Source organism: Homarus americanus, unplaced genomic scaffold, assembly GCF_018991925.1.
Source record: "Homarus americanus isolate GMGI-L3 unplaced genomic scaffold, GMGI_Hamer_2.0 scaffold46197, whole genome shotgun sequence".
In the NCBI taxonomy this organism is placed as follows: Eukaryota; Metazoa; Arthropoda; class Malacostraca; order Decapoda; family Nephropidae; genus Homarus; species Homarus americanus.
In genome coordinates, this window is record NW_024723050.1 from 5432908 (window position 1) to 5458780 (window position 25873).

General features: G+C 35.4%; 1 protein-coding gene across 8 annotated transcripts in view; it reads left to right on the forward strand.

The window, feature by feature from the left end:
• LOC121863303 (AMP deaminase 2-like) overlaps nucleotides 1–25873 on the forward strand; it is a 176902-nt gene that overhangs the window by 70927 nt on the left and 80102 nt on the right. For 7 of the 8 annotated variants that reach the window (XM_042361911.1, XM_042361915.1, XM_042361913.1 and 4 more), the window contains 3 exons: nucleotides 1591–1655; nucleotides 12291–12421; nucleotides 18331–18384. In XM_042361911.1, coding sequence (XP_042217845.1) covers nucleotides 1591–1655; nucleotides 12291–12421; nucleotides 18331–18384 — 250 coding nt within the window. The remainder of the gene's footprint in view (nucleotides 1–1590; nucleotides 1656–12290; nucleotides 12422–18330; nucleotides 18385–25873) is intronic. The other variant, XM_042361918.1, reaches the window with a different exon arrangement.

The following is a 25873-nucleotide window of genomic DNA, read 5'->3' on the forward strand; positions in this document are numbered from 1 at the left end:
ACGAGCAGTCTCACTTTTTTTTTACCATTAATGGTTAGCTACTTATATTGTTCCATTTATTAACATTAAATAACATTACAGGTACTTCAAGCAACCATATTCATTTTTTACATTAATTTTACTACAGCTAAACTCAGGGTCTTATTTTCTTCAGTTTTATATGTAGAACCAATCAGTCACTGGTTTCGTAAGCTTTAACATAAACAATGCCGGCAGCCGTCTCGTCTCCTCTAATATTCCATGTATTATTAATAAATTGTATTGTTAATTTTGCACACACGTACATTAATTCAATAAAAACAAATTCAGAAACATTAATTAAAATATATATGAACAGTAAATAAGTGTTGCTTTCATATTCTTATGTAAAGTAATGACGATATGTTTTCACGTGTGCGCATGCGCACTTACATATGCGATCTCTCTTTTTTCTTTACCATTATCGTTAGCTACTTCTATTGTTCCATTTATTAACATTAATAACATTACTTAAAACAACCATATTAATTTTACTACAGCTACAACCAAGGTCTTATTTTCTTCAGTTTTATATGTAGAACCAGTCAGTCACTGGTTTTGTAATCAACGAATACAATGCTGTGTCATTTCCTCGTGTGTTTTAATATTCTACGTATTATTAATGAATTGTATTGCTCATTTTGCACACATAAACATTAATTCAATAAAAAAGACATTCAGTAATAAACGATAATGAATCTTTTGTACACAAGAGAAATGACGCTGTTTACACGATTATGCACGTCGTCTGCACGTTGGCGGGCCGTTCAAACATGTCGAAATTCAAGTTTCCGCCGTCAAAATTTTAATTTATTTATTTTTTTGTGTGTTCCAATAAAATACGTTAAGAATTAAAAACTCGCGAAATTTGAGAAGCTACTATACGACATTTAACCCTTCAATATGTCTTCAAAGAGACCATGATGCAGAGAAAGTGGTGCTAGTGTTTCCAGGCATAAGCACAAGTCACTATCTATCCAGGAAAAGGGTGAATTTCCATGGTCCGGCAATTTCCATGGTCCGGCACCGGTCAGGTCCCGAGGTTGCCGGACTAGAGAGGTACAACCTGTAATACACTTTTGTTTATTATTACTAAAACATTTTCTGTTTGTTAGTTGCTGTACAGTATATGGGTGTTTATTTGGTGCTTTTTGTGGATATTAGATGCTGTTTGTTGCATTATATTCTGCTACTCTGCATGCTCATTGTTCGACTATCAACAGTGACTCTCCACAAGTGCCATAGAAGTACTGTATCTAGGGCCTGTAAGGAGTGTATTACAGGAGTGATGGATAAGGTGTTTGCTACCTCTTAATGTTTTAACTCAGGTTTATTCATTGAGGGCAGTTCCACTACACAGGCCCCCACCTTGTAAGGTTACTGCTGCCATCTTCCAAACTCTTTTTACCTGCATAAAGTTTATGACTCCTACTGACATACTCATTAGCCTTTTATTTTTTTCAATTGCAGAGGAGTGACATTTCGAATTAGATTGCAATTTGTGCATACTAACCAGGTGTTAATTTTGATGCAACGGTTTCAGCTTAATTAATGTTGAAATAAAACTTTCAGATGCCAGTTGAGGATATCTCCAAGTCATCCAAGCTTCTCACTGAGGCTCTCAGACTACGTGAAAAGTGAGTATTGAGGCAAATATTGTAACTTGATGTCATAAGTGTAACAAACTTTTGTGTTGTATGTATCAAGTATATCTTTCTTATCCATCTCTTAATTCTTGCTGTTAGTGTACCCACTAATGGTGAATATCAGTACAGCAACTTAAAATGGATTCTCCTCAACCATTCCTTCCTTTCTTCAAAGTTAATATTTCATGATTCACTCAGTGCAAAACGTAGGAGCAAAGAAAAAGTGATGGATAAATACAGTAAATAAATTTATTAATAGAGATGAAAGTTTATTCTCCATCTGGCTGTGAGATATCTAATAAACCATCTCTCACTATCTGGCAGGGTAACCTATACAGTTTCTTCTTTACCATCCTGTTCTGTGTACTGCTGACATACTGTGCTGTGCTGTGCTGTGCTGTGCTGTGCTGTGCTGTGCTGTACAGTACAGTACAGTACAGTACAGTACAGTACTGTACTGTACTGTACAGTACATGGAGTCATCTGAGTCATATACAGTACAGTATCCTTACTTTCTCCCACTGCTTCCCTGTTGGTCTCTTCCTTCTTTCTCATTTTCTTACACATTTTAACATGTCACTTCAGTTATTTTACTGTACTGTATTGTGTTTTGAACTGTTTTCTTGGTAAAAATATCAATATTGTTACTTTTTTTGTGAGCTCCTTAACAGATTTCAAGATTATTGTTCATATAATTTGATCAACTATTGTTTTGATCGTGCCTGCCATTAGTTGTTCTCACCAATCATATACTGTATTGTAACTACCTTAACAAGAACTCTTTGATCTGTCTATTAATTAAAGAGATTTTTATTATGGGTTATTAATATTAATATTTTTATTGCCTATTAAACTTGAACATATGCCTTTCTACACATTTGTGTCAAACATTTGTCTTGTTTAACAAAGGGATTGATTACCAGAGTGATGAATCTTAAGACAGCCTCTTTAATGTCAGGAAGTATTTATTATTAGTCATCTTTACAATTAAGGTGTGTCCTTCCTACTTTAGGTCTTCAAGTTAGTTCCTTAACACATGACAACCTGCATTAATTTTCAATTTAGTTAGGAATCTCACAGTTCCCTAACAAGTGACCACCCCTAAGCCCTTAATAGTGGAATGTAGCATGGAGTCCCATTTTATGGTAAAGAGGAAAAGACAAGTAACCTCCTTCTCTGGTTGATTTTCTTATCAGCAGGAAAATGTGAAGTGTGATCTGATTTCCAAGTTTATGGCTGAGGAGTTCAAGTCTAACCAACAAGTTTAAGCTTTATTCCAGTGTACAGTACAGTTGTACCCCACTTAACGCGGTCAATTGAACCCAGAGGGTCCCGTGTTAAGTGAAATCCGCGTTAAGTGAACAACAGAACATATGGGATTAATTCCAATAGAAACCGGCCTGACCCCCAAACTCCACTTTTTGAAGGCACATACCTATGTTGTAGTAAAAATAACATCTTAATTTTATGATGGTACATGCACACAATTAATACTTAAGAGAAATACAGTCGCCAAGTTAATGTCCATTCAAATAATGGACTCAACTCCCTCCCTCTCTCACACTACACTCACTGGCTCTTCCCTCTCAGAGAAATTTTTGGGGGAAAACCACTAAATTTTAATAAATAATACCTCAAACTAAAGTTAGGATAATACAATTGACATTGCTGGATTCCTTGTAAGACCAGGAATATTTTGAATATAAATGTCATATATTTTGCACAAAAGATAACATAGTTACCTAGAGAAAAATTTTTATCTAAAATTTGTATGTTTAATGAAAAATATATGATGTTTATATTCAAAATGATCACCAAATTATAAGAATTCCAGCAATGTAAATTATATTCTGACCGGGTAATTTGTATGAATTTTATGAGCTAAAACAAATATCTTCAGTTAATAAAAAAAAAAAAAATCTTCACAACACTATCTGTCAATCAAAGTACCCCACCTTGCCTCCCCCCCTCTTCCAACCGCGCGGTCAGTCCCAACCCTCCCCCCCACCCCCCACCAATCCTCCCTTCCAGGGTTTTTAACATTTAGTATTAAATAATACCTCAGATTAAAGTTAGGATAATATAATTGACATTGCTGGATTCCTTGTAAGACCAGGAATATTTTGAATATAAATGTCATATATTTTGCACAAAAGATAACATAGTTAATTTGAGAAAAAATTTTATCTAAAATTTGTATGTCTAATGCAAAAATATGATGTTTATATTCAAAATGATCATCAAATTATAAGAATTCCAGCAATGTAAATTATATTCAGACCGGATAATTTGTATGAATTTTATGAGCTAAAACAAATATCTTCAGTTAATAAAAAAAAAAATAATTCTTCACAGGGTAACAGATGGTCGGTCGGTCCCTCCCTCCCCCCCACCCCCACCAACCGTCCCAAGGAGATGTGTGGGATAACCACTAAATTTTAATAAATAATACCTCAAACTAAAGTTAGGATAATATAATTGACATTGCTGGATTCCTTGTAAGACCAGGAATATTTTGAATATAAATGTCATATATTTTGCACAAAAGATAACATAGTTAATTTGAGAAAAATTTTTATCTAAAATTTGTATGTCTAATGCAAAAATATGATGTTTATATTCAAAATGATCACCAAATTATAAGAATTCCAGCAATGTAAATTATATTCTGGCCGGGTAATTTGTATGAATTTTATGAGCTAAAACAGGCAGTCAGGCAGGGTGGGGCAAATCTAAAAATAGCTTCTCGAGCCGGACACTCACCGCGTATATGTGGAAAAAATCCGTGTTAAGTGAAAGTTCAGCTCTGGCGAGGCACCGCGTATATGATAAAACGCGTTAAGTGAAACCGCGTTAGGCGGGGTAATACTGTACTTCGTTGACTCCCTGGATCAAGGATAAAGCTTATTTCATAGTTTTGATTTGACATAGTGAGTGGCTATTTATGCAGCATTTCCATTGATCTGATAGGACACTGTACCCTCTTCAAGAATGCAGACAGCCCCTTTAAGAAGGCAGGTTCCATTAGGTAGTGTTCTGGTGGATGATCTTGCAAGTTACTCCATCTACAGTACAGTGGTCCCTCGGTTAACGAGCACAATTCATTCTAGAAGGTTGCTCGTTAACCAAAACCATTGTTTCAATAGTAAGGAATTTAAGCCCTAGAACCGATTACTGTATTGGCGGACAAATGCTACAGCTGGTGGGCAGCCAAATGCATGCGAAAACATGTTGGGAAAAATTTGTAAGGAATTCGTTAATCGAGGGAATGCTCTTTAACCGAAGTAAGGGTCTTATGGAAGGTAATTCATGAACTGAGATTTCGTTAACCGAGGCGCTCGTTAACTGAGGGATCACTGTATCCCCCTTGGGCATAAAATAAGTTTTCATACTTCAGTTTTTTGTTCTCTGTATATTCATCCTACAAGAATGAACTCTCATAACTTTAAATGAGCTGGTAAGTTGCTTTTCCCAGTCTTATACCATTCAGTGAAATTAGAGCCAACACAAGTAACAAATTTATGCAAGTCTTTAGTGATAAGATATATAGGGGTCCAACCATCACCATTCTATCCATTGGCTTTGATCTTCCAAGGTATTATTTTCAGAGAAAGTATTTACCATAGTTTATGAATCCTCTTTTGTGATTGGGGAGAATTAAACACATTACCTGGACCTAATCTTCCTTCAAATCATTTTGTTAATACAGTTCTAAGAGATAGAGGCTGATGAATCCCTGAAGGTGTCTGGTGAGCCCATATGTGATGTGTGAGGAGGTTTGAGCAATGTTGAGTCTCTGATTTATTGCTCCCCCAAATCTCTGTGGCTTTCTTTCAATCTGATGTGCTGTTGCCTGTGTTGGGAGGATGAAACATTGTCAACAGTCCATAGTTACTTCCACTTACGAAGTAGGTATCAAGAATTTCAAGCTAGAGGAAAGGAAGCTCTCCATGATTCACATTCTTGTTTTTCCTTTATTCCAAAACGATATTTTACAAGCTCACTCTTTCTTTTTATTCTGGTGTATATTTTCACATAGTCCAATTGCTCTTTGTATGTCATTTGCACTCTTTGGATGTATTAACCCCTTCACAACCGGGACACCACTCTTCACTTTTTTTTGGCTAGTGCCAGACAATTTTATTCAACATAGAGAGGCCCCTGTACACAAGGGGTTAATGCTGAAAGAAAGTATTTTTGATACACAAACTGAGTTCTTACAGTACAGTAGAACGTAGATATAACACGAGATAGTTTCAAGAGAGGTCGCTTAAAACCGAATTCGCACTAAATCGAAGTGTTGTTTCAATGGAATAATTTAGTTTGGTACTTGAAAGAAGCACAAAATACTAAAAAGACTGACAGTCTACCCAGATTCACCTCAGCCCATCTCCTAGAATAAACATAACATTGTTTTTTGTAGTACAGTCGGCCCTTAACATACGCGGGGGTTAGGTAACAGAGATACCCGTGAATGTTAAAAATCCGTGTACTTTTGCTGCCCCCCCCTAAAAAAAACCTGGCCCCCCCCATGTCCTTATTTACCGTATATACCTGTGTGTAGTTCGAGTTTTTAAGACCAAATTATTTGGCAAAAAATTGGGGGTCGACCTCTAAACGGGTAATAGTTTCGTTAGGTTGAAAAATATTTACCAGTAACTACCAGTAAACAATGGAAACGACGCACCAACGCACCACCAGCTGTGAGTGTCGGTACAGTTGCCAGGGCAGATCTCTTGCGTCATCATAGCAAGCCCAAAATAGCCAAATGCATGGTATGGTATGCACAGGACGATGTAAAACAAAGTATTCATATTTTGAAGTTTATTTATAGATACTGTACATAAATTTTTGTTCATTACATTTGAAACATCAATCTTTGTTAATTAAATTTGAAACAAAAGAAAACTACGATACCGTATTTTCATTAAAATATTACATCACAAGTATATTTTACCTTAACTGTGACTGAATGAATATACAGTCATGCGCCGGTTAACATCCTAGATACGTTCTTGGAAACGTGACGTTAACCGAAATGGACGTTGTCCGATCATCACATAAACTTTTTATTTATACCTATGTGTATGTGGAATACTCTATCCGTACATATATACTTTTACTGTTAAATCACTACTGTAATGTGATACAGGTGATTAATTTTTATCTCTTGTGCAAAATACATGACGTTAATATTAAAATTATTCACTGTTTTACAAGGATTCCAGCAACGCCGAGCACATGGGGGAGAGGGTGGGAGCGAGCGAGGGGGTGTGGGGGAAGGGGAGGTAGTACGTTTGACAGTTGGCACAGGCCCAGGTCTAACGTGTGTATATTTATCAGTTCTTAGGTGACTAAGCTTCTCTCTTATAAAAAGCCAGTGAAATGACCTGGGTGAATATAATTAACATAGCTGGGATTCTTGTAACATACTGATTAATTTGAATATAAACATGCTATAATTTGCACTAGACAAAACAATTTTAATACCGTAATCAAATTAGTACATGTGCACTCCAGCTTTGTACTAACGTCATTTATTTCTATTACGTTTCTTTTAGTATGCTGTGTGCATGTAAATGGATGAAAATAAATGAAGAAATCTATGTAAATCTACCCAAAAATACAGTTGAAAAACTTTTTTATAAAATGTACTACAGTACTGTACACTAATGTACAACAATTTTTATCTTTTGAGTAAAATATATGACGTTTATATTCAAATTATTGGCTGTCTTGCAAGGATTCCAGCAATGCAAATTATAATCTCCTAACTTTAGTCTGAGATATTATATAAGATAAAAACTGTAAGCCTAAAAGCCTGGTTGGGGGGGACTAATGGCTCCGCCACCCAGAGATGGGTTGGTGGGTGGGGGTGGGGGAAGGGGGGGGGTTGAGGTGATAAGTTTGAGGCGAAGGTCTCTGTGTGTTTTTTAACAGTCCTACTAAGCTTCTCTCATTTTAAAATGCCAGAGATATGACCTAGGAAAATATAATTAACATAGCTGGGATTCTTGTAAGATACTGATTTATTTGAATATAAACATGTTGTAATTCGCACTAGACATAACAATTTTAGTACCGTAATCAAATAAGTACATGTGCACTCCAGCTTTGCACTAATTTATTTTACATTTCTTTTAGTATGGTGTGTGCATATAAATGGATGAAAATAAATGAAGAAATTTATGTAAATCTACCCAAAAAATACAGTTGAAAAACTTTTTATAAAATGTATTACAGTATTCTACACTAATGTACTACATTTTTTATATCTTGAGCAAAATATATGATGCTTATATTCAAATTAATCTCTGTCTTGCAAGGATTTCAGCAATGCAAATTATATTATCCTGACTTTAGTCTGAGATACAATATTATATAAAATAAACATAAAGAAATCACCAATCTTTTATCTTGAACATGAGGGTGGTGGGAAGGGGGGGGGAGAGGTGAGGTGACAGAATGTCTGGCGTTTGTTTGTTTATTTATTTGAGACAAGATTTGACAGTTGGCGCTGAAGGCCTGCGTGTTTATTTATCATTACTTAAGAGTGACTAAGCTCTTTTCATAATTTGCCACCCAAACGACCTGGGTGAATATAACTTACATTGGAGGGATTTTTGTAAGATAGTAATTTATTTGAATGTTTTTTTTTTTTCAATTTAAATTTTAATTGTTTATTCCTTGATAGAGGAAGTGGGATCCTAGTGCTGTCACTTGGTACCCCTGTACCATAACACCAGAAGCAACTGGCCAGTGTCACAAGTATATACAGTACAGTCATCCCTTGGTTATCGCGCCTAATTGGGACCCCACCGATAACGAAAGTACAGAACCTATGGGATTTATTCTAATTGGTTCAGGCACCCAAGACCCAACCCCAAGTTTCCCATTTTACAACCATTTAGACCCACTAAATATATATATAATGTTATGGTAAATATCATAAACACACATAGGCATGGCTAGGTTTATTACAAAGTGATGAAAAGGGTACGCTTAATACTGTAGTCCACAAAACATGTAGCTATGCTTTTTTTATTTGGTCCCCCGTCATACAAGTCCGTTTTCTCTCACATCAGGACGCCTGAGTCCTCCGTTTTCTCTCTTAATCTTAGAGTGCACCAGAAACTTTACTATTTTTAGTAATGCCACAAAATTTGAAATTGCAACCCCATTGCGAGGCAACTAGATATGTCTGATTACAGCAAATGTGTTATTGTCAATTTGTAGGTGAAAAATTTTATCCTCAATAGATGTAGGTTAACATTTCACCTGTAGGCAAATGCTTAAAAAAAGCCTAAGTAAGGAAGCATATTCCTTTAACACATAATATCGGACCAGTATGGGGAGGATCATCATGTCTCCATCAGGGGGTCGTGGAGTGGTGGTCCAGCAGGCGTCACTTTTAGGCACAACGGACGTTGTTCGATGAAACCATGACTCAGAAAAGCGTTGAATGACGTACGGTAAACATCTTTTGAACGTAAGGATTAAGCGAAAGTCATTGCTTTCGTCACAATTTTATCCCACTTTCCTCTGTAATACGTACGTCAATTCAGCAAAAATATTACATTTCCATATTCTCAGAAATAAAAAGTAGTTTTGTTGAAACGTAATGTACAGTATTTAATATTAAAATTCAAAAAGAGCTATAAAAACAATTAATACTGTACACCCGTAATGTACTGGCTGGCATCTCCACTCGTCCCTGCTCCCGCCAGTCACCACTCCTCCCCGCTCTATCCCTCCGCCTCCTCCACATCGTCACTACTGTTGTATTACAATAATATTGTATCCTAATTGACTTGAATAAATACTACGATACCATATTTCTGAATATTTTCATTAAAATCCATCAAAATCATTTTCCTTGTCATCGTCTTCAGCACCAAACAGCTCCTCCCAGTCTTCTCCTTGAACAGGGCTAGAGGGTACGTGTTTTTCGAATCGTTTTCAGTTAAAAATATGTTACATCACATGTATATTTTACCTAAACTGCGCCTGAATGAATATATTCTCAGAAATAAATAGTAGTTTTGCTGAAACGTGATGTATTTCAATGTAAAATAGGATAAAATACATGACGAAAACAAAAGACTTTACCTAACCTTCCGCTGTTCAAGAGATGTTACTCGGTTTTTTAATAGTTTTCGGTTAAAATACTGTTATATTTCAATGATATTCAATTCATACTGTGCTTGGTATACTACATTCACGGAAATGTAATATTTTTGCTGAAATGACGTACGTATTACAGTGGAAAGTGGGATAAAATCGTGACGAAAACAATAACTTTCGCTTTCTTTCGTTCAAAAGATGTTACCGTAATCGCTTTTTGAATGGTTTTCAGTTAAAAAAACTGTTGCATCAAGTGAATTAGGATAGAATATTATTGTAATACAACAGTTTTTTTAACTGAAAACCATTCGAAAAGCGATTACGGTAACATCTTTTGAACGAAAGAAAGCGAAAGTCATTGCTTTCGTCACTTTCCACTCTAATACGTATGTCATTTCAGCAAAAATATTACATTTCCATATTCTCAGAAATAAATAGTAGTTTTGCTGAAACGTAATGTATATCAATGTTTAGGATAAACTACATGAAAACAAAAGACTTTACCTAACCTTCCTATGTTCAAGATATGTTACTCGTTTTTTTAATAGTTTTGGGTTAAAATACTGTTATATTAGTGATATTCTATTCATACTGTGCTTGATATAATACATTCACGGAAATGTAATATTTTTGCAACTATACAATGCTGATGTCAACACAAGTGTGGTTACAGCGAGACTGACTGAGTGAGGGAGAGCTATGCGTGTGTGTGTGAGAGGTTGCGGGAGCGGGTGGTGTCCTGTGTTCGGTGCCGTGCGCGAGTTGAATGGCTCGCGATTTGAATGTACTGTACTTCAATTACTTCAATGTACAGAATATTCCTCCGGCGGGGCAATCCGCGTACTTGCAAATCCGTGTATTTGCAAATCCGTGTATTTGCAAATCCGTGTATGCTAAACCCGCGTATGTTGAGGGCCGACTGTATTATGTTAAAACAAACACTAATAAATCAACACAGCTAAAATTAAGGGATGTGAAATGGTCTGTTTACTGGCTGGGAAGATAGGGGGGAGGGAGGGAGGTGAGGTGATATGTTTGACAGTTGATGCCAAGGTCTAGTGCTTATTTATTTATCTGTCCTTAAGAGTGACTAAGTTTTTCTCTTATAAATGTCATGAACTGACATGGGAGAATATAATTAACATTGCTGGAGTTCTTATAAGATCGTTTTAATATGAATATAAACATGCTATAGCTCGCATTAGACATACAAATCTTAGTTCTAATTTAAGAATTTTAGTACAAAGAGCAAAAATTTTTATATCTTGTGCAAACTATATGACGTTTATATTCAAATTATTTGCTGTCTTGCAAGGATTCCAGCAATACAAATTATATTCTCCTAACTTTAGTCTATGACATTATATAAGATAAAAACTTTAAGCCTAAAACACCAAACCCTGGCTGGGAAGATGTGGGGGGTGGGGGGAGGGGAGGGAAATGACAATGACATGTTTGACAGTTGGCACCAGGTCTAGTGAAGTATTTATTTGTTTATTTATGTCCTTTAGCTTGAGTTTATGTTTTTGCTTATAAAATGTCACAGAAGTGACCGGGGAGAATATAATTTACATTGCTGGAATTCTTATAATAAAATGATTAATTTGAATATATTCATGCTATAGTTTGCACTAGACAAAAATTTTAGTAATCATTTAGTACATTATTTTTAGTACATGTACAATACAGCATTGCCCTTAGGACAGTGTAGCGTGCCCAGAGAAACATTAGGCGCAAAATTTTAAATACCAGTATGATGTGCCAGATTGACTCGCGCAAAATAGGAAAGATTCGCTTTGAATTAAAACATTGTCCTTAATTGTGGGTGTCACTTTAACTCTTTAGGTGCGTAATTAAATTTCGCGCCGGTTCCTGAAAAGTGTCAATTATCCTGCCAAAAATGAATTTCATATAATCACATTTTCTATATGTTTTTCCTCGAGAACTTTTAGTATATTTTCCAAATCTGGAACAAAAATTCACATATGTGTGCAAATTTTAGAGAAAAAATGACATTTATACCCAAAAATGCAGGAAATTGGTATAAATCAATGTCTGGTATATGGCAAATAAATTTAATCAATTTGGTTACTAAACAGCAAATTTAGATATGTATTACATATTCAGATAATATCAAACAAAATAGTACAAAAATAAGCTATATTGCATTCAGGAAATACTCCTATACCTCAATCCATAATATGTCCGCATGTCGTCTCATTTGGGGAAGTTTTTTCAAGGCCGTGGGATATCCCCGCTTGTCGCATTTAATTAATATAATATTTTGGGCGGGTTTACCCGCATGTCGCATCCAAAGGGTTAAATCAATAATCTTTAATTGATTTGCTTTAAATCAACGTTCTACTGAAGTAGAAATCCAAGTAGCTAGATATGTTAGCATCCTATTTACCTCAGATAGTCTACACTACAATTTTCACTGTATAGTTTCTGCTTAGCTTTCTTTTGTACCCTTTAATGTAACTTATTGTACAATATTGACAGGTATATGGCATGGGCAGTTCAGAACTTTCCCATTGTGACTACTCGCTACTTGCGTCAGGCTGGTGTGGAAGATCCCATGGGCGGTGCCCGGCAGTATGCTGGTGCTTGCAGTGATCCTAAGAGTCTTGAAGGTTAGTTCCAACATTTTTCAACTGTTCATTATTCAAAAACCTTCTCAGGTTACACTCCTAGTTTTTCCAGCAAAAGTGTTTTCTTTTATGCAAGTGGCATCTTACAATTGCACTTGTCAGAATTCTCCTTATTAGTTGAGAATTTTTAATGTAATACCTTAAAAGAAATGTTCCGCTTGTTACATAAATGGTTAAACAATCCTAATGTCTTACTTGTGATGAGGAAGTGTCCTGAATTTTATGAACACAATGAAACTATAATGTTTTATGGTACAGTAGTACATAAACATTTTTGTAAGTTTGTACCTGGAATTGAAAATTAAACTGTATGTGAAAAATATTACCCTAAGTCTTGATCCTAAAAGTCCTGATTCATGACAGTGTTGGGTCAAGGAGACTCATAATGTTATTCATCAAGTCTATAGCTAACAACCCAGGCTAAGCCATTCCATGAGCAGCTGGTAGCCCTTGAAAGAGGGGTCTAGTTTGTGGCTATTTACCACTTAAGGTTTGAGAATTACTGGAATCTTGGTACTACAGCAACCTGTGCCATCATCTTTCCTTGTTCATCGTCAGTCGTACTGGGTTTCCAGCACCAGATCTCAGATCAGCTGAGCTCAACAGTATGACTCAAGGGAGGAAGGAGGTTTCCAAGTCATCTTGGCCCAACTTGGCCTTAAAAAGGACTATCCAGAATTAGCCCTTGATTTATGGGTTATCAGACCAAGAAGACTCATTGCAGTATTCTAGAGTCAGCTACAGAAAGAGAGGAGAGGCAAAAATAGACTTCAGTGCTACTGATCATATTCATCCCAAAAGGGAGACAACTAGAAGTTGCAGTAAGGAGATATCAAATCCTCTAACTTCCCAGTACCACTCAGTATTTCTACCTTGTTACCTAATCTAGGCAGCTTCTGGTAAGGGTTACTGTCTAAAATTTAGAACCCTTTTTATAAAGTGTCTACAGCAATAATAGGAAGTATAGAATAGTCTTGAGTGGTGAGTGAGCCAAATGAGTGGCCCTCCTTCACATCAGTGGCTACAAGCTTGGACTCATGCATGTACTGTACTTTTATCATGACCCCTTACCTTATTTACCTAATGACCACCCACTAGAGGTGATCATGCCAAGGGAAGGAAGCCAGTGGCCTGTGTATGGTTCCTCCATTGTTCTTGATAATTCTGACGAGCTATTTTGAAGTCCATTACTGTTCTTGATTCCACAGCTTGAATTGGTTGACTGTTCCATAGGTCTGCCGCCCTCTGTGTGAAAAAGTAAAGTAAAATATTTCCTTATATTTGTTTTGCACAATAACTTGGCAAGCTTTTAGCTATGTACTCTCATGTTGGTGGTGCTTGACATCACAAAGAAATGTCTTGGGTTCACGTTATCAATCCTTTTCAGGATTTTGAATGTCTCATTGAGATCTGTCCTATTTTTATTAGGGGTACAGTACAGTATCATCAACATAATGAAAAATACAAATTTCTACTTACTCTCCTAAAATCCTCAGTGAGACTTCTGGCTGACAGCATTTTCTATTAGGTTTCTCGTGTTAGGAGTCAGGGAAGTGCAGATGCATCACTATTCAGCTTTGAAGTTTCCATCAGTCAGTCAGACAACCTATAGTGTTCTGCTTCTTAGATTTTATGTGTCCCTTAGAAGAAAATACTTGTTCACATGTGTATATTGATCCAAAGACTAACAACAACTTTGCAGTGCAGTATCAGAGAACTGCTCCAGGGATATTCAACCAGAGTTCGTGTGTACTATTTACTTATTTGTTTGCCTTTTAATTTCGTCTTCATTCAAGATATGTATGTGACTCAGTTCCTCCTCAAACTTTCTTTTATCAAACCTAAGCCTTTCATATACTGTGCTAAACTTAGTAAAATCTAATTACAGTGGAGTCTGCATTTACGTGGTCAATTGAACCCGTGGAAGCCCTCGTAAAACGAGAAACGCGTAATTGAAATAACAGAACATATGGGATTAATTGAAATAGAGACTGGGCCGACCCCCAAACTCAACTTTTTCCGACACAATACCTACGTTGTAGTAAAAATAACATCTTAATTTTATGATGGTATGCACACACAATTAATATTTAAGAGAAATACAGTTGCCGGTTAATGTCCATTCAAATAATGGACTCAACTCCCCACCCCCTCCCCCCCCCACCCCCTCTTCCCACGCTTGCTGGCTCCTCCCTCTCTGAGAAATGTTTGAGTGAAAACAGTAGGCTTACATTTTTAGTAATAAATAATACCTCAGACTAAAGTTAGGATAATATAATTGGCATTGCTGGATTCCTTGCAAGACAAGGAATATTTTGAATATATACGTCATATATTTTGCACAATAGATAAAATTTTTGCTCTTTCTAATCAAAATTCTTAAATTAGATCTAAAATTTGTATGTGCAATGCAAATTTTATGATGTTTATATTTAAAATAATCACAATCTTATAAGAGTTCCAGCAATGTAAATTATATTATGGCTGGGTAATTTGTTTGAATTTTATGAGCTAAAACAAATATCTTCAGTAAATACAGTAAACAAATTATACTTCACCCACGTAAATGACTAAATTTACCGTGTAATTAAAGCATTTCATTCTGCCAAGGCATCACGTAAATGACGAAACGCGCAAACAAAAGCCGCGTAAATGCAGACTCCCACTGTAAATGGATTTGAAAGCAATGAGAGGAAAGATTTTGGATCACCCAGAGAAAAAACTTGGTTCTTAAATCACTGTGCTAGAGTAGATTACACTCCTGTATTCTTCATTTTCCAGATCAAAGCATTTGTGAAGCATTTCTTATTTAAATTTGGAGAGTAAATGAAGTTGTGTGATGCTAACTGAGTAAACATTAACTGCAGCAGTACTGTGAATTTTCTAATACCTAACAGTAGGTGTGGACAAGAAATTTTAACTTTCCTAAATGGACTCATTCTACTTGTTCAGATGACCAGTGCTACCATGAGGGTATCCACATGCCACATGAAGCCCTTAGGCTTGTCCACAGGGATTTTTTTCTTTAAGGAAGTTAAAGGTGTTACTAAACCTCAGAGATCATAACTTTTTTAATTAACAGCCTTGCTGTAAAATTCCAATTACAGTACTGTACAGTACTCTACCTTAATTACCATTTTGGAAATAAGTTTTTGGATTCTCCTCATTATATCAGTCTGTGGTTTTGAAGAAAGTGTGCACTAATTTGAGCTAATATCTAATTCCAATATACAGTACAGGTACTGTATCCCTCGCTTTACGGATGGGTTTGGTTCCTTAAAAACCATTTGTTTGATGAATTTTCCGATGTCAAAAAACATTACATTTGGGAAAAATAGGGTTCGGTTCCCCAATGACAAGAAAACCCGAATATCATACCTAAAAAAAATAAATTAAATCAGTTCACAGACAACAAAAAATTTAATTAACTACCTTAAATTAGCACCTAACATGCATGCAAGAAATTGCACACTGTAGTTACTAAATGCAAATCTTCACCATAGACTGAAGCCACCTCATTATTATCCCAAATGGTCTTACCACCAACCTGACCCTCTCTTGATTGAGTAGACCTTCATGTGATTAGTGATTGAGTCATCCTTTCCACAAGGCTTCAGCAACTCATGAAGGAAACAAACCATTTCAGCTCCAATATCCTTCTTGAGTAAAGCACATCCTGTAATATTAGGATCAGAACCCTGTACTGTAATAGGGAGCTAAGGTGTTCAACTGAAACTGAGGCAGCAGCAAAATCTGCTATAAAAAGCAGGTTAATGTCTAGAATATTCTTTCTAATAGATAATACTCATGTATAAAACAGATCACTGCACAGTACAACAAAATCATAAACAGGGTATCTGATGTGAGTGTATCAGACACAAAGCAACCTAGCACATGCCAGCAGTGCAGCACACACCATGTTTCCAAAACCATCATGAGAAATTTGCTGAAATCACTCAAGATCATTAGATGATTAAAAGATCTCCTTTGAAATTACTCTTTAATGTCTTAAGTAAATGCGCTACTGATTTCATGAGTTTACAAGATCATTATAATTTAACTTGAAGAAGGCTGATCCCGTGACTAGACTAACCCATATTTTTCCCTCCAAGATGCGGAAAGGGCTTTGGATCTGCTTGTACTTTTAGCACATGTTGGAGGGTATAACTCAGTCCTGCAGTTTAGGTTTGCACAGATTGTTGTAATACTGACAAATATTCTAGCTTTACCGAACCAAAAATTTGCAAGTTTATTCAGTATACCATTCAAAACCTTAAATAAGAGATTTTTTTATTAGCTCTTTGCCAAGTTGATGACTGATACTGTATGGCTTTGGGGCTGTGTTACACCCAGTTATTCTCCCTTTTCCTTTTTAGTTTCTCATCATTTTGTAGGCAATTATTTTTTTGGCCTTGAGATTCAGACTTACTGTGATAGTGACCTGAGAATATTTCTTTGTCTTTCAGAAATAAACTATCCCAATATTATATCTGCTTTTATTCAGATCAAACATTGATGTACTTAGTAAAGATTACAATAGTGAATACTATAGCCTTATTAGAGACTAAGTAAGGAAATGTATCATGATAAATGACCCAGCATGCCTCCCAAAATTTGATGTGATAATACGGGTATCCCTCACTACACGAACGTTCACTCTACAAATACTGTATTCATTTGTATGGTACAAATATTCTATTCTTTAACTCTTTCTCACTGTACAAAAGCTATTGGTCCTTTAAGGTAATGAAACAAGTTTATATTTCATAATTTTTTAATGCTCTAGGTGCTAAGTTACAGTACAGTAATTAGTTACTAATTTACAGAAGTTAGGTTGATTTTTTGTTGCATGTGAATCTATTTAATTTTTTCTAGTTACAATATAATATTGAGGTTTTCTTGTTATTGAGAACCAAGCCCTATTTTTTCCTTTGTGTTATATTATTTGATATAGGAATATTCACCTAAAGAATGGTTTTCAACCTAACCCATTCGTATAGTGAGGGATCCCTGTACACCCTTTGCATTGGTGATTTGTTTGGGGTAAATCCATTAAACCCATATATTGATTTTTATGAAGTGCAGTATAATAATGAATTACACATATATGTGCCCGAGCTCACTATTATTTATCAATACATGACAGTTTAGCAATATGAAAAATTACCAAATAACTGAAATTTGATACAATACTGTACAATAAATACTGCACTGTATTTAGGTTAAGTCAAACATGAAGATATCACATCACTCACAACTCATCTCTCTTGCATGACCTTCACAATCCTCTAATTAAGGTATTATTGTACTGTACAGTACTTTTATTTTCTCTCTATCATTTTATGGTTTTGGTTGAGTATTTTCTGTACATAGATTTAAGGTATAAAACTTTTTTTTTTCAACTTCAAAAACTTACCACCTGATATCAGGATTTCCTCCAAACACTCATTGGCAAAGAGTTAAGAGTGAAATACTGTGCCTGTATAGTTCTCTCAAATTTATTGAAAAACCTTTTCACAAACTCAAAAAACACTATGTAGTTCTTTCCCATGGCCAGGAAGAGTTAGTTTGGTATTAGTATTTACTGTGATGTGCATTGAGCTAGTCATATTGCAAGTCATTAATGTGGGCTAAGCTACCCCTTCAGACCTGGTGCAGTTTTGACAAATACATACACAGAAATCTTTTCATCATTTGCTTTCCACAGTATTAGTGATGTATCAGATGGTAACTACAATATAATACAGTATAAGAAAATGGTTTGACCAAGAATGGTCATAAGCTTCATCAGTACAGGTTGGTAAATAAATTGTCAGTTAGTCAGTCTATCAGGATTTGTATTCATAAAGCTGGCTGATGCTGCTATATATGGTGATGGTATATTTTTACAGCAGTGCAGGAGCTGGTGGGCTGTGATGGGGAGAGTGCAGCTGACCAGTGCCTGGGTAGGTGTGTGACCCATCCTCCCACTCCTGCACTGGCAATTCTGACTCCCACACAGATTTTATATGTGGCTACTAATACATGTATAGTCCACAACAAACTTGGGGTACAGAGTTCTGTTGTGCCACAGGACAATTTGTTATTGATTTGTATTTTGTCTGTCTCTCTATTTACACTTTTTACATTCTTTCTGATTCATATTTAGCTCACCTGTGTTGATAATCTTACGAGATAACAATTGGGAGTGGATTTTGTCGATCAACATTTTCTTTAAACAATACATATATCTTAAACAACTTTGCAGAATTTTATTAGTCTTCACATTACATCCTTGTACAGTATAGTATTAAGTTCTCTAAATTCTTTACACACCATTGCTTATACTAAAGATATACTGTACTGTACATTATTATTAAATTACAAAAATTACCAAATTTTTTCATGCTATATTGCTGCTTTTTTCTGTCCAAAAATATTTTCTAATAAGTTTCATATTAATGTGCATTAATACCCTTACCAATGGTTGTCGGTGGAATGCCAAATTCAAATATCTTAGTCAAAGGTCAAGGCCACAGGATGGTCAGATGTCAAAACTTTATCCAAAGCATAACTTGTAATGAAACTTTACATGGATATGTTTCACCACCAGGCAAAGTACTGAGGACCAAATTCAAATGTCTGGTCAAACAAAGGTCATGGCCACAACTGCAGGTCAGAGTTCAAAATTTTGTCAGGATCATAACTTGTATCATGTCAGATATTTTAGCCAGTTTCACAAGGATGTGCGTTATGACTAGACAAATGCCGATTACCAAACTGAAGTCTTTATGTTAAATAACAAGGTCACAGAAGAGTAAAAAGTCAAAAGAAACAATAATTCAGGTCAATGCACAATATTGCATGTGCTTTGGAAAAAATGATCAGGTGAGCAATTCTTGTTTCTCTTTCACTCTCATCTTCTCTCTCTCTTTCCTGTGTCTCTTTCTTTACATTGGAGGGAAATACATAATGTTTAACTTTGTCTGTCCATTTGTCCTTTTGAATTGTTTCTATTCAATAACTTCACAAGGCTTCGTGGACTGAAATGCAGTTGGGTAAGTGGACTAGTACTCGACCATTTAATCTTTATTTCTAACTTAAAAAAAATCATGGTAGTCTTATTTATAATAATTGATAATTCATTTTGATGTCAATTTATAGGCAAATTATTGTACTTTATGCCACACATATTGTAGTTTTACAGATTTAATAATTAATTTTTATTAATAATGATTTATTAAACTGGTTGAATATATAGATAGTACTCAGTCACTTGTGTTTTTCTTTGGGTTAAACCTAATAATATATATAGTCAGCCCTCAAGTTACTGAAATGTTATATTCCTGAAAAATTTATAATTCAGTAACCTGAATAGTATCTTGAAACCTATTTTCCCATAGTTTTCCACTATGTAATAAGAAATGTCTCCACATGGACAAAATCTCCCCCAACACTCTTTAAGTACACATTTAATTGAAAAAATTAATTTCTTATAAACCTTGTACATACAGGTACTGTAATCTTATTTATTTCATGGGTTTTGTTCTTAAAGATCATTCTAATGTGCAAAATTACATTTACTGTGCAAAATTAACTTTGCCATAAGAAACAATGTTCTGAGGGGATGCATTCCTGGCCAGTAATTCTAGGAGTACTTGAGTTGATTTTTCATACAGAAACACTTAAAAATCAGTAAAAATAATATGAAATATATGAATTGCAATATACACAGTGGTCCCTCGGTTAACGAACGGTTCGATTAACGAAATTTCGGTTCACGAATTACCTCCCATAAGGATCTTAAATTCGGTTAACGAACAAAACTTCGATTAACGAAATCCTTACGACAAACACGTTTTGTTGTGAGCATCAGCTGATGGGCTAGTCTGCCAATACAGTAATCTGTTCTATGTTTACATTCGTTTCCAGTGGAGTAAATATCAAGAAAATTTTGCTCTTTAATATTTGTGCATTTTTTATATTAAAATTATTGGTCATTCTAAAATTTAGCCATCCAAGTTCTGTCTGCATAAAGTTTTTCAACTATTATTTTTGGCTCGATTATGTAACTTTATTCATTTATTGAAACTCATTTACATGCACACACTGTCCTAAGGGCAAAGCTGTACTGTACATGTAATCAAACTAATGTACAAAATGATTACTAGAATTTTTGTCTAATGCAAACTATAGCATGTTTACATTCAAATTTATCACTTATCTTATAAGAATTCCAGCAATGTAAATTATATTCTCCCCGGTCACTTCTATGACATTTTATAAGCAAAAACAATAACTCAATCTAAAGGACATAAATAAACAAATAAATACTTCACTAGACCTTCAGCGCTAACTGTCAAACATGTCACTGTCGCCTCCCCTTCCTCTCCCCCCGTCACTGTCACCTCCCCTTCCTCCTCCCACCCCCCCCCTCCCACCCAGGGTTTGGTGGTTATACAGTAGGCTTTAAGTTTTTATCTTATATAATATCACAGACTAAAGTTAGGAGAATATAATTTGCATTGCTGGAATCCTTGCAAGACAGTGAATAATTTGAATATAAACGTCACATATTTTGCACAAGAGATAAAATTTTTAGTACTGTACTGTACATAGTTTAGTACATTTTAGTAATGTAAAGTTTTTCAACTGTATTTTTGGGTAGATTTACATAAATTTCTTCATTTATTTTCATTCATTTAAATGCACACACAATACTAAAAGAAACAAAAAGAAATAATGACCTAAGTGCAAACCTGTACTGTACATGTACTAAATGATTACTGTACTAAAATTGTTGTCTAATGTAAATTATAGCTTGTTTATATTCAAATTAATCACTATCTTACAAGAATCCCAGCGATGTAAATTATATTCTCCCCGGTCATTTCACTGGCATTTTAAAATGAGAGAAGCTTAGTCACTTAAGGACTGATAAATAAACACACATGAGACCTTCGGCTCCAACTGTCAAACATATCACCTCACCTCCCGCCCACGTTCCCCACCCTCCCTCCCTCCCTCCCTCTCCCCAGCCAGGGTTTTAGGCTTACAGTTTTTATCTTATATAATATCTCAGACTAAAGTTAGGAGAAAATAATTTTCATTGCTGGAATCCTTGCAAGGCAGCGAATAATTTGAATATAAACGTCATATATTTTGCACAAGAGATAAAAATTAATCACCTGTATCACAATACAGTAAAGTAGTGATTTAAGAATAAGAGTGTATATGTACGTATGTACAATATATATATACAGTAGTACCCCGATTTACGCGGTTAATTGAACCCACAGGCTACCGATGAAAGTGAAAACCGCGTAAAGTGAACAACAGAACATATGGGATTAATTCCAATGGAGAATGGCCCGACCCCCAAACTCAACTTTTTCCGACACAATACCTATGTTGTAGTAAAAATAACATCTAAATTTTATGATGGTATGCTCACACAATTAATATTTAAGAGAAATACAGTCGCCAAGTTAATGTCCATTCAAATAATGGACTCAAATCCCCCCCCCCTCTTCCCAGCTCACTAGCTCCTACCTCTCTGAGAAATGTTTGGGTGAAAACACTAGATTTTAACGTTTAGTAATAAATAATACCTCGGACTAAAGTTAGGATAATATAATTGACATTTCTGGATTCCTTGCAGGTCAGGGAATGTTTTGAATGTAAACTTCATATATTTTGCACAAAAGATAAAATATTTGCTTTGTGTAAAACAAATTATTACATTAGATCTAAAATTTGTATGTCTAATGCAAAATCCATGATGTTTATATTCAAAATGATCATCATATTGTAAGAATTCCAGCAATGTAAATTATATTCTGGCCGGGTAATTTGTATGAATTTTATGAGCTAAATAAAAAAATAAAAAATTATACTTCACCGCGTATATGAGTAGATGCACCGCGGAAAGTGAAAGTCCGGTTCTGGCAAGGCACCGCGTAAATGAGAAATCGCAGATAAGTGAAACCGTGTAAAGCGGGGTAATACTGTATAGTGATTTAAGGGCGATTTAGGAGTGTTTTTGACTTTATGTGTTTTTGGCTTTACTTTGTATGTACTTTTCTGTGAGCTGGAACCAATTACCCAATATCCCATTGAAATAATTGATTCGGCTTATGAAATTTTCGGTTAACGAACGACTGTGTGGAACGAATTGTGTTCGTTAACCGAGGGACCACTGTATTTCAATTGAGGGGTGTGTGAATGTCCTTCCTCTTATACTTATGTATCAACTTATGCATCTGCACTTCTAGAAGGATTGTCAACTGACAACCTGCCACCACCATATACACTCAGTCTTAATTTATTATTTCCACCTCTTTTCAATTTACTAGCTATTCATGTGGTCACTCTGTACTTTTTTTATGACTCTCATTTTCCAATGTTAGGTGTTAGTACAGGATGAAACCAAAATGCCTGCAAAAAGCCTGTGATGTTTGGTAGGGTCACATTAGAACTTTCCCACGAACATGGGCATCCACTGGAACTTCTCTGGGAGGGGTGGATAAAAGCCCACTTTGATAAAATCCTCTCAGTTAAAGTGCATAGTAGGACAAAATCCAGCCCTTTTTTATACAGGTTTTTAATGTTTCTCAAAGTTGGGTTAGATTTGGTTTGGTTAGGTTAGGTTAGGTTTTTCTCCTTGAGGGATTTTGTTCTACGGAGTTATTACCTGAATGTATTTTTTCCTAGGAGGATTTTTTCCTAAACTTGGCAAGGGGACAGGCTAGCTCCAAGGTCGGATTTGGTACGCTTAATGTTTTAGCAGGTGCTTTGCTAGGTCTTATTACTATACAGTATACTGTACATCAAATTTGTATGCATTCATTAAGATGGGGTTACATAAAACAATTATATTGCATTGTATTTTATTGTGTACAACAATTATAAAAAAATAAATTTTGCTAGGTAGGTACAATCTTACACATTAACAACTTTCATAAACAGCAAAAATGTGCAAATGTTTAAATCTTCTCCCTGGTGTACATAGACTGCAAATGTTTAAATCTTCTCCCTAGTGTACATAGACTGCAAATGTTTAAAACTTCTCCCTGGTGTACATAGACTGCAAATGTTTCAATCTTCTCCCTGGTGTACATAGACTGCAAATGTTTAAAACTTCTCCCTAGTGTACATAGACTGCAAATGTTTCAATCTTCTCCCTAGTGTACATAGACTGCAAATGTTTAAAACTTCTCCCTGGTGTACATAGACTGCAAATGTTTCAATCTTCTCCCTGGTGTACATAGACTGCAAATGTTTAAAACTTCTCCCTGGTGTACATAGACTGCAAATGTTTCAATCTTCTCCCTGGTGTACATAGACTGCAAATGTTTCAATCTTCTCCCTAGTGTACATAGACTGCAAATGTTTAAATCTTCTCCCTAGTGTACATAGACTGCAAATGTTTAAATCTTCTCCCTAGTGTACATAGACTGCAAATGTTTCAATCTTCTCCCTTGTGTACATAGACTGCAAATGTTTAAATCTTCTCCCTGGTGTACATAGACTGCAAATGTTTAAATCTTCTCCCTAGTGTACATAGACTGCAAATGTTTAAAACTTCTCCCTGGTGTACATAGACTGCAAATGTTTCAATCTTCTCCCTGGTGTACATAGACTGCAAATGTTTAAAACTTCTCCCTAGTGTACATAGACTGCAAATGTTTCAATCTTCTCCCTAGTGTACATAGACTGCAAATGTTTAAAACTTCTCCCTGGTGTACATAGACTGCAAATGTTTCAATCTTCTCCCTGGTGTACATAGACTGCAAATGTTTAAAACTTCTCCCTGGTGTACATAGACTGCAAATGTTTCAATCTTCTCCCTGGTGTACATAGACTGCAAATGTTTCAATCTTCTCCCTAGTGTACATAGACTGCAAATGTTTAAATCTTCTCCCTAGTGTACATAGACTGCAAATGTTTAAATCTTCTCCCTAGTGTACATAGACTGCAAATGTTTAAAACTTCTCCCTTGTGTACATAGACTGCAAATGTTAAAACTTCTCCACATTTCGCCCTATTCAGATTGTTTAAAACTTCTCTGGAGGTACAGTCTCGTTCAAGATTCTTCGAACACTGCTGGAGATAGCTGGCAACTCAAGGCGTTTGTTTACTATAGTACAATGCGTAGTTTAATATAATCTGAACAACAAAACCAACCATTAATTAAGCAGCGGGAACTAAATAACCAATCACACGATCACTTTTATTTTATTCATAATTTTTACTACGCTCTAGTAAACAAACGGCCTTGTGTTGCCAGCTGTCTCCAGCAGTGTTAGAAGAATCTTGAATGAGACTGAACATAGACTGCACATGTTTAAAAACTTTCTTCAATGCGTACACAGTAGACTGCATCACAAGTTACATAGCCCTAAATGAACATAAAAGCTGTACTTGCGATTTGCATCATGTCAATACAGTGCTGTATTTACACAACAGGATTGGAACTTGTACACCTCGAGTTAGTACTGTACATACAAAACAATAGAACAAAAATCATGATATTCACAATAGGAAAAATAGGGAAGTGTAAAGGAAAAATTACACTTTCTATACATTTTGTTTTATGCTTAGTTTTGCTTTCCAAGAGTTACTGTGGAATTAAAACTGCAAGCGTCCTCAATCTTGTCCAAATTCATCAATTACTTTTAAGTGAGTTTTTGTTTATTCTCACAAATCTGTTTGATGAACACTCATCATGCACAATTCAGATAAAAAATCTTCAGCCATTTTTTTATCTTGACCAGGTTTTACCCTTCACATTGTACTGAATGATCTCTCCACTGTGAGTGTTGTCACAGGTAATTTCAGAGCAATAATAATTGTTTGTTTATTAGAAGGAAACAGATCAATTTGTCTGAGCAAATCGTCAATTCTGTCTTCAATTCCATCATTTGGTTTTTCTTTTGAGACCAGATTTCAAATTAGATGGTTGTTCACAGATTCAGGAATATCAAAAGGGGGGTCCAAGAAGATGTGGGTGGGGAACATGGTGAGCACAGCAAGCCCACCCAGCTGGGGGTGAGTAAGCCCCCACCCCATTTTTGTTTTAAATTTGACCAATAACATGGGCATTTTGAAGCCATGTGCACTTGATAATAGGAGATACTGTATTCTGAGGTCATAAGTACAGTGGTCCCTCTATTAACGAACATAATTGGTTCCACAGAGTCGTTCGTTAACCAAAAATTTCGTTAAATGAATCTGTTATTTCAATGGGATATTGGATAATTGGTTCCAAGTCACAGAAAAGGTACATACAAAGTAAAGCCAAAAATATAAAGTCAGAAACACTCCTAAAATCCTGAAATCACCCTTAAATCACTTTATATATATATATATATATATATATATATATATATATATATATATATATATATATATATATATATAGTGACCCCTGGTTTAATGTTCGGTTACGTAATT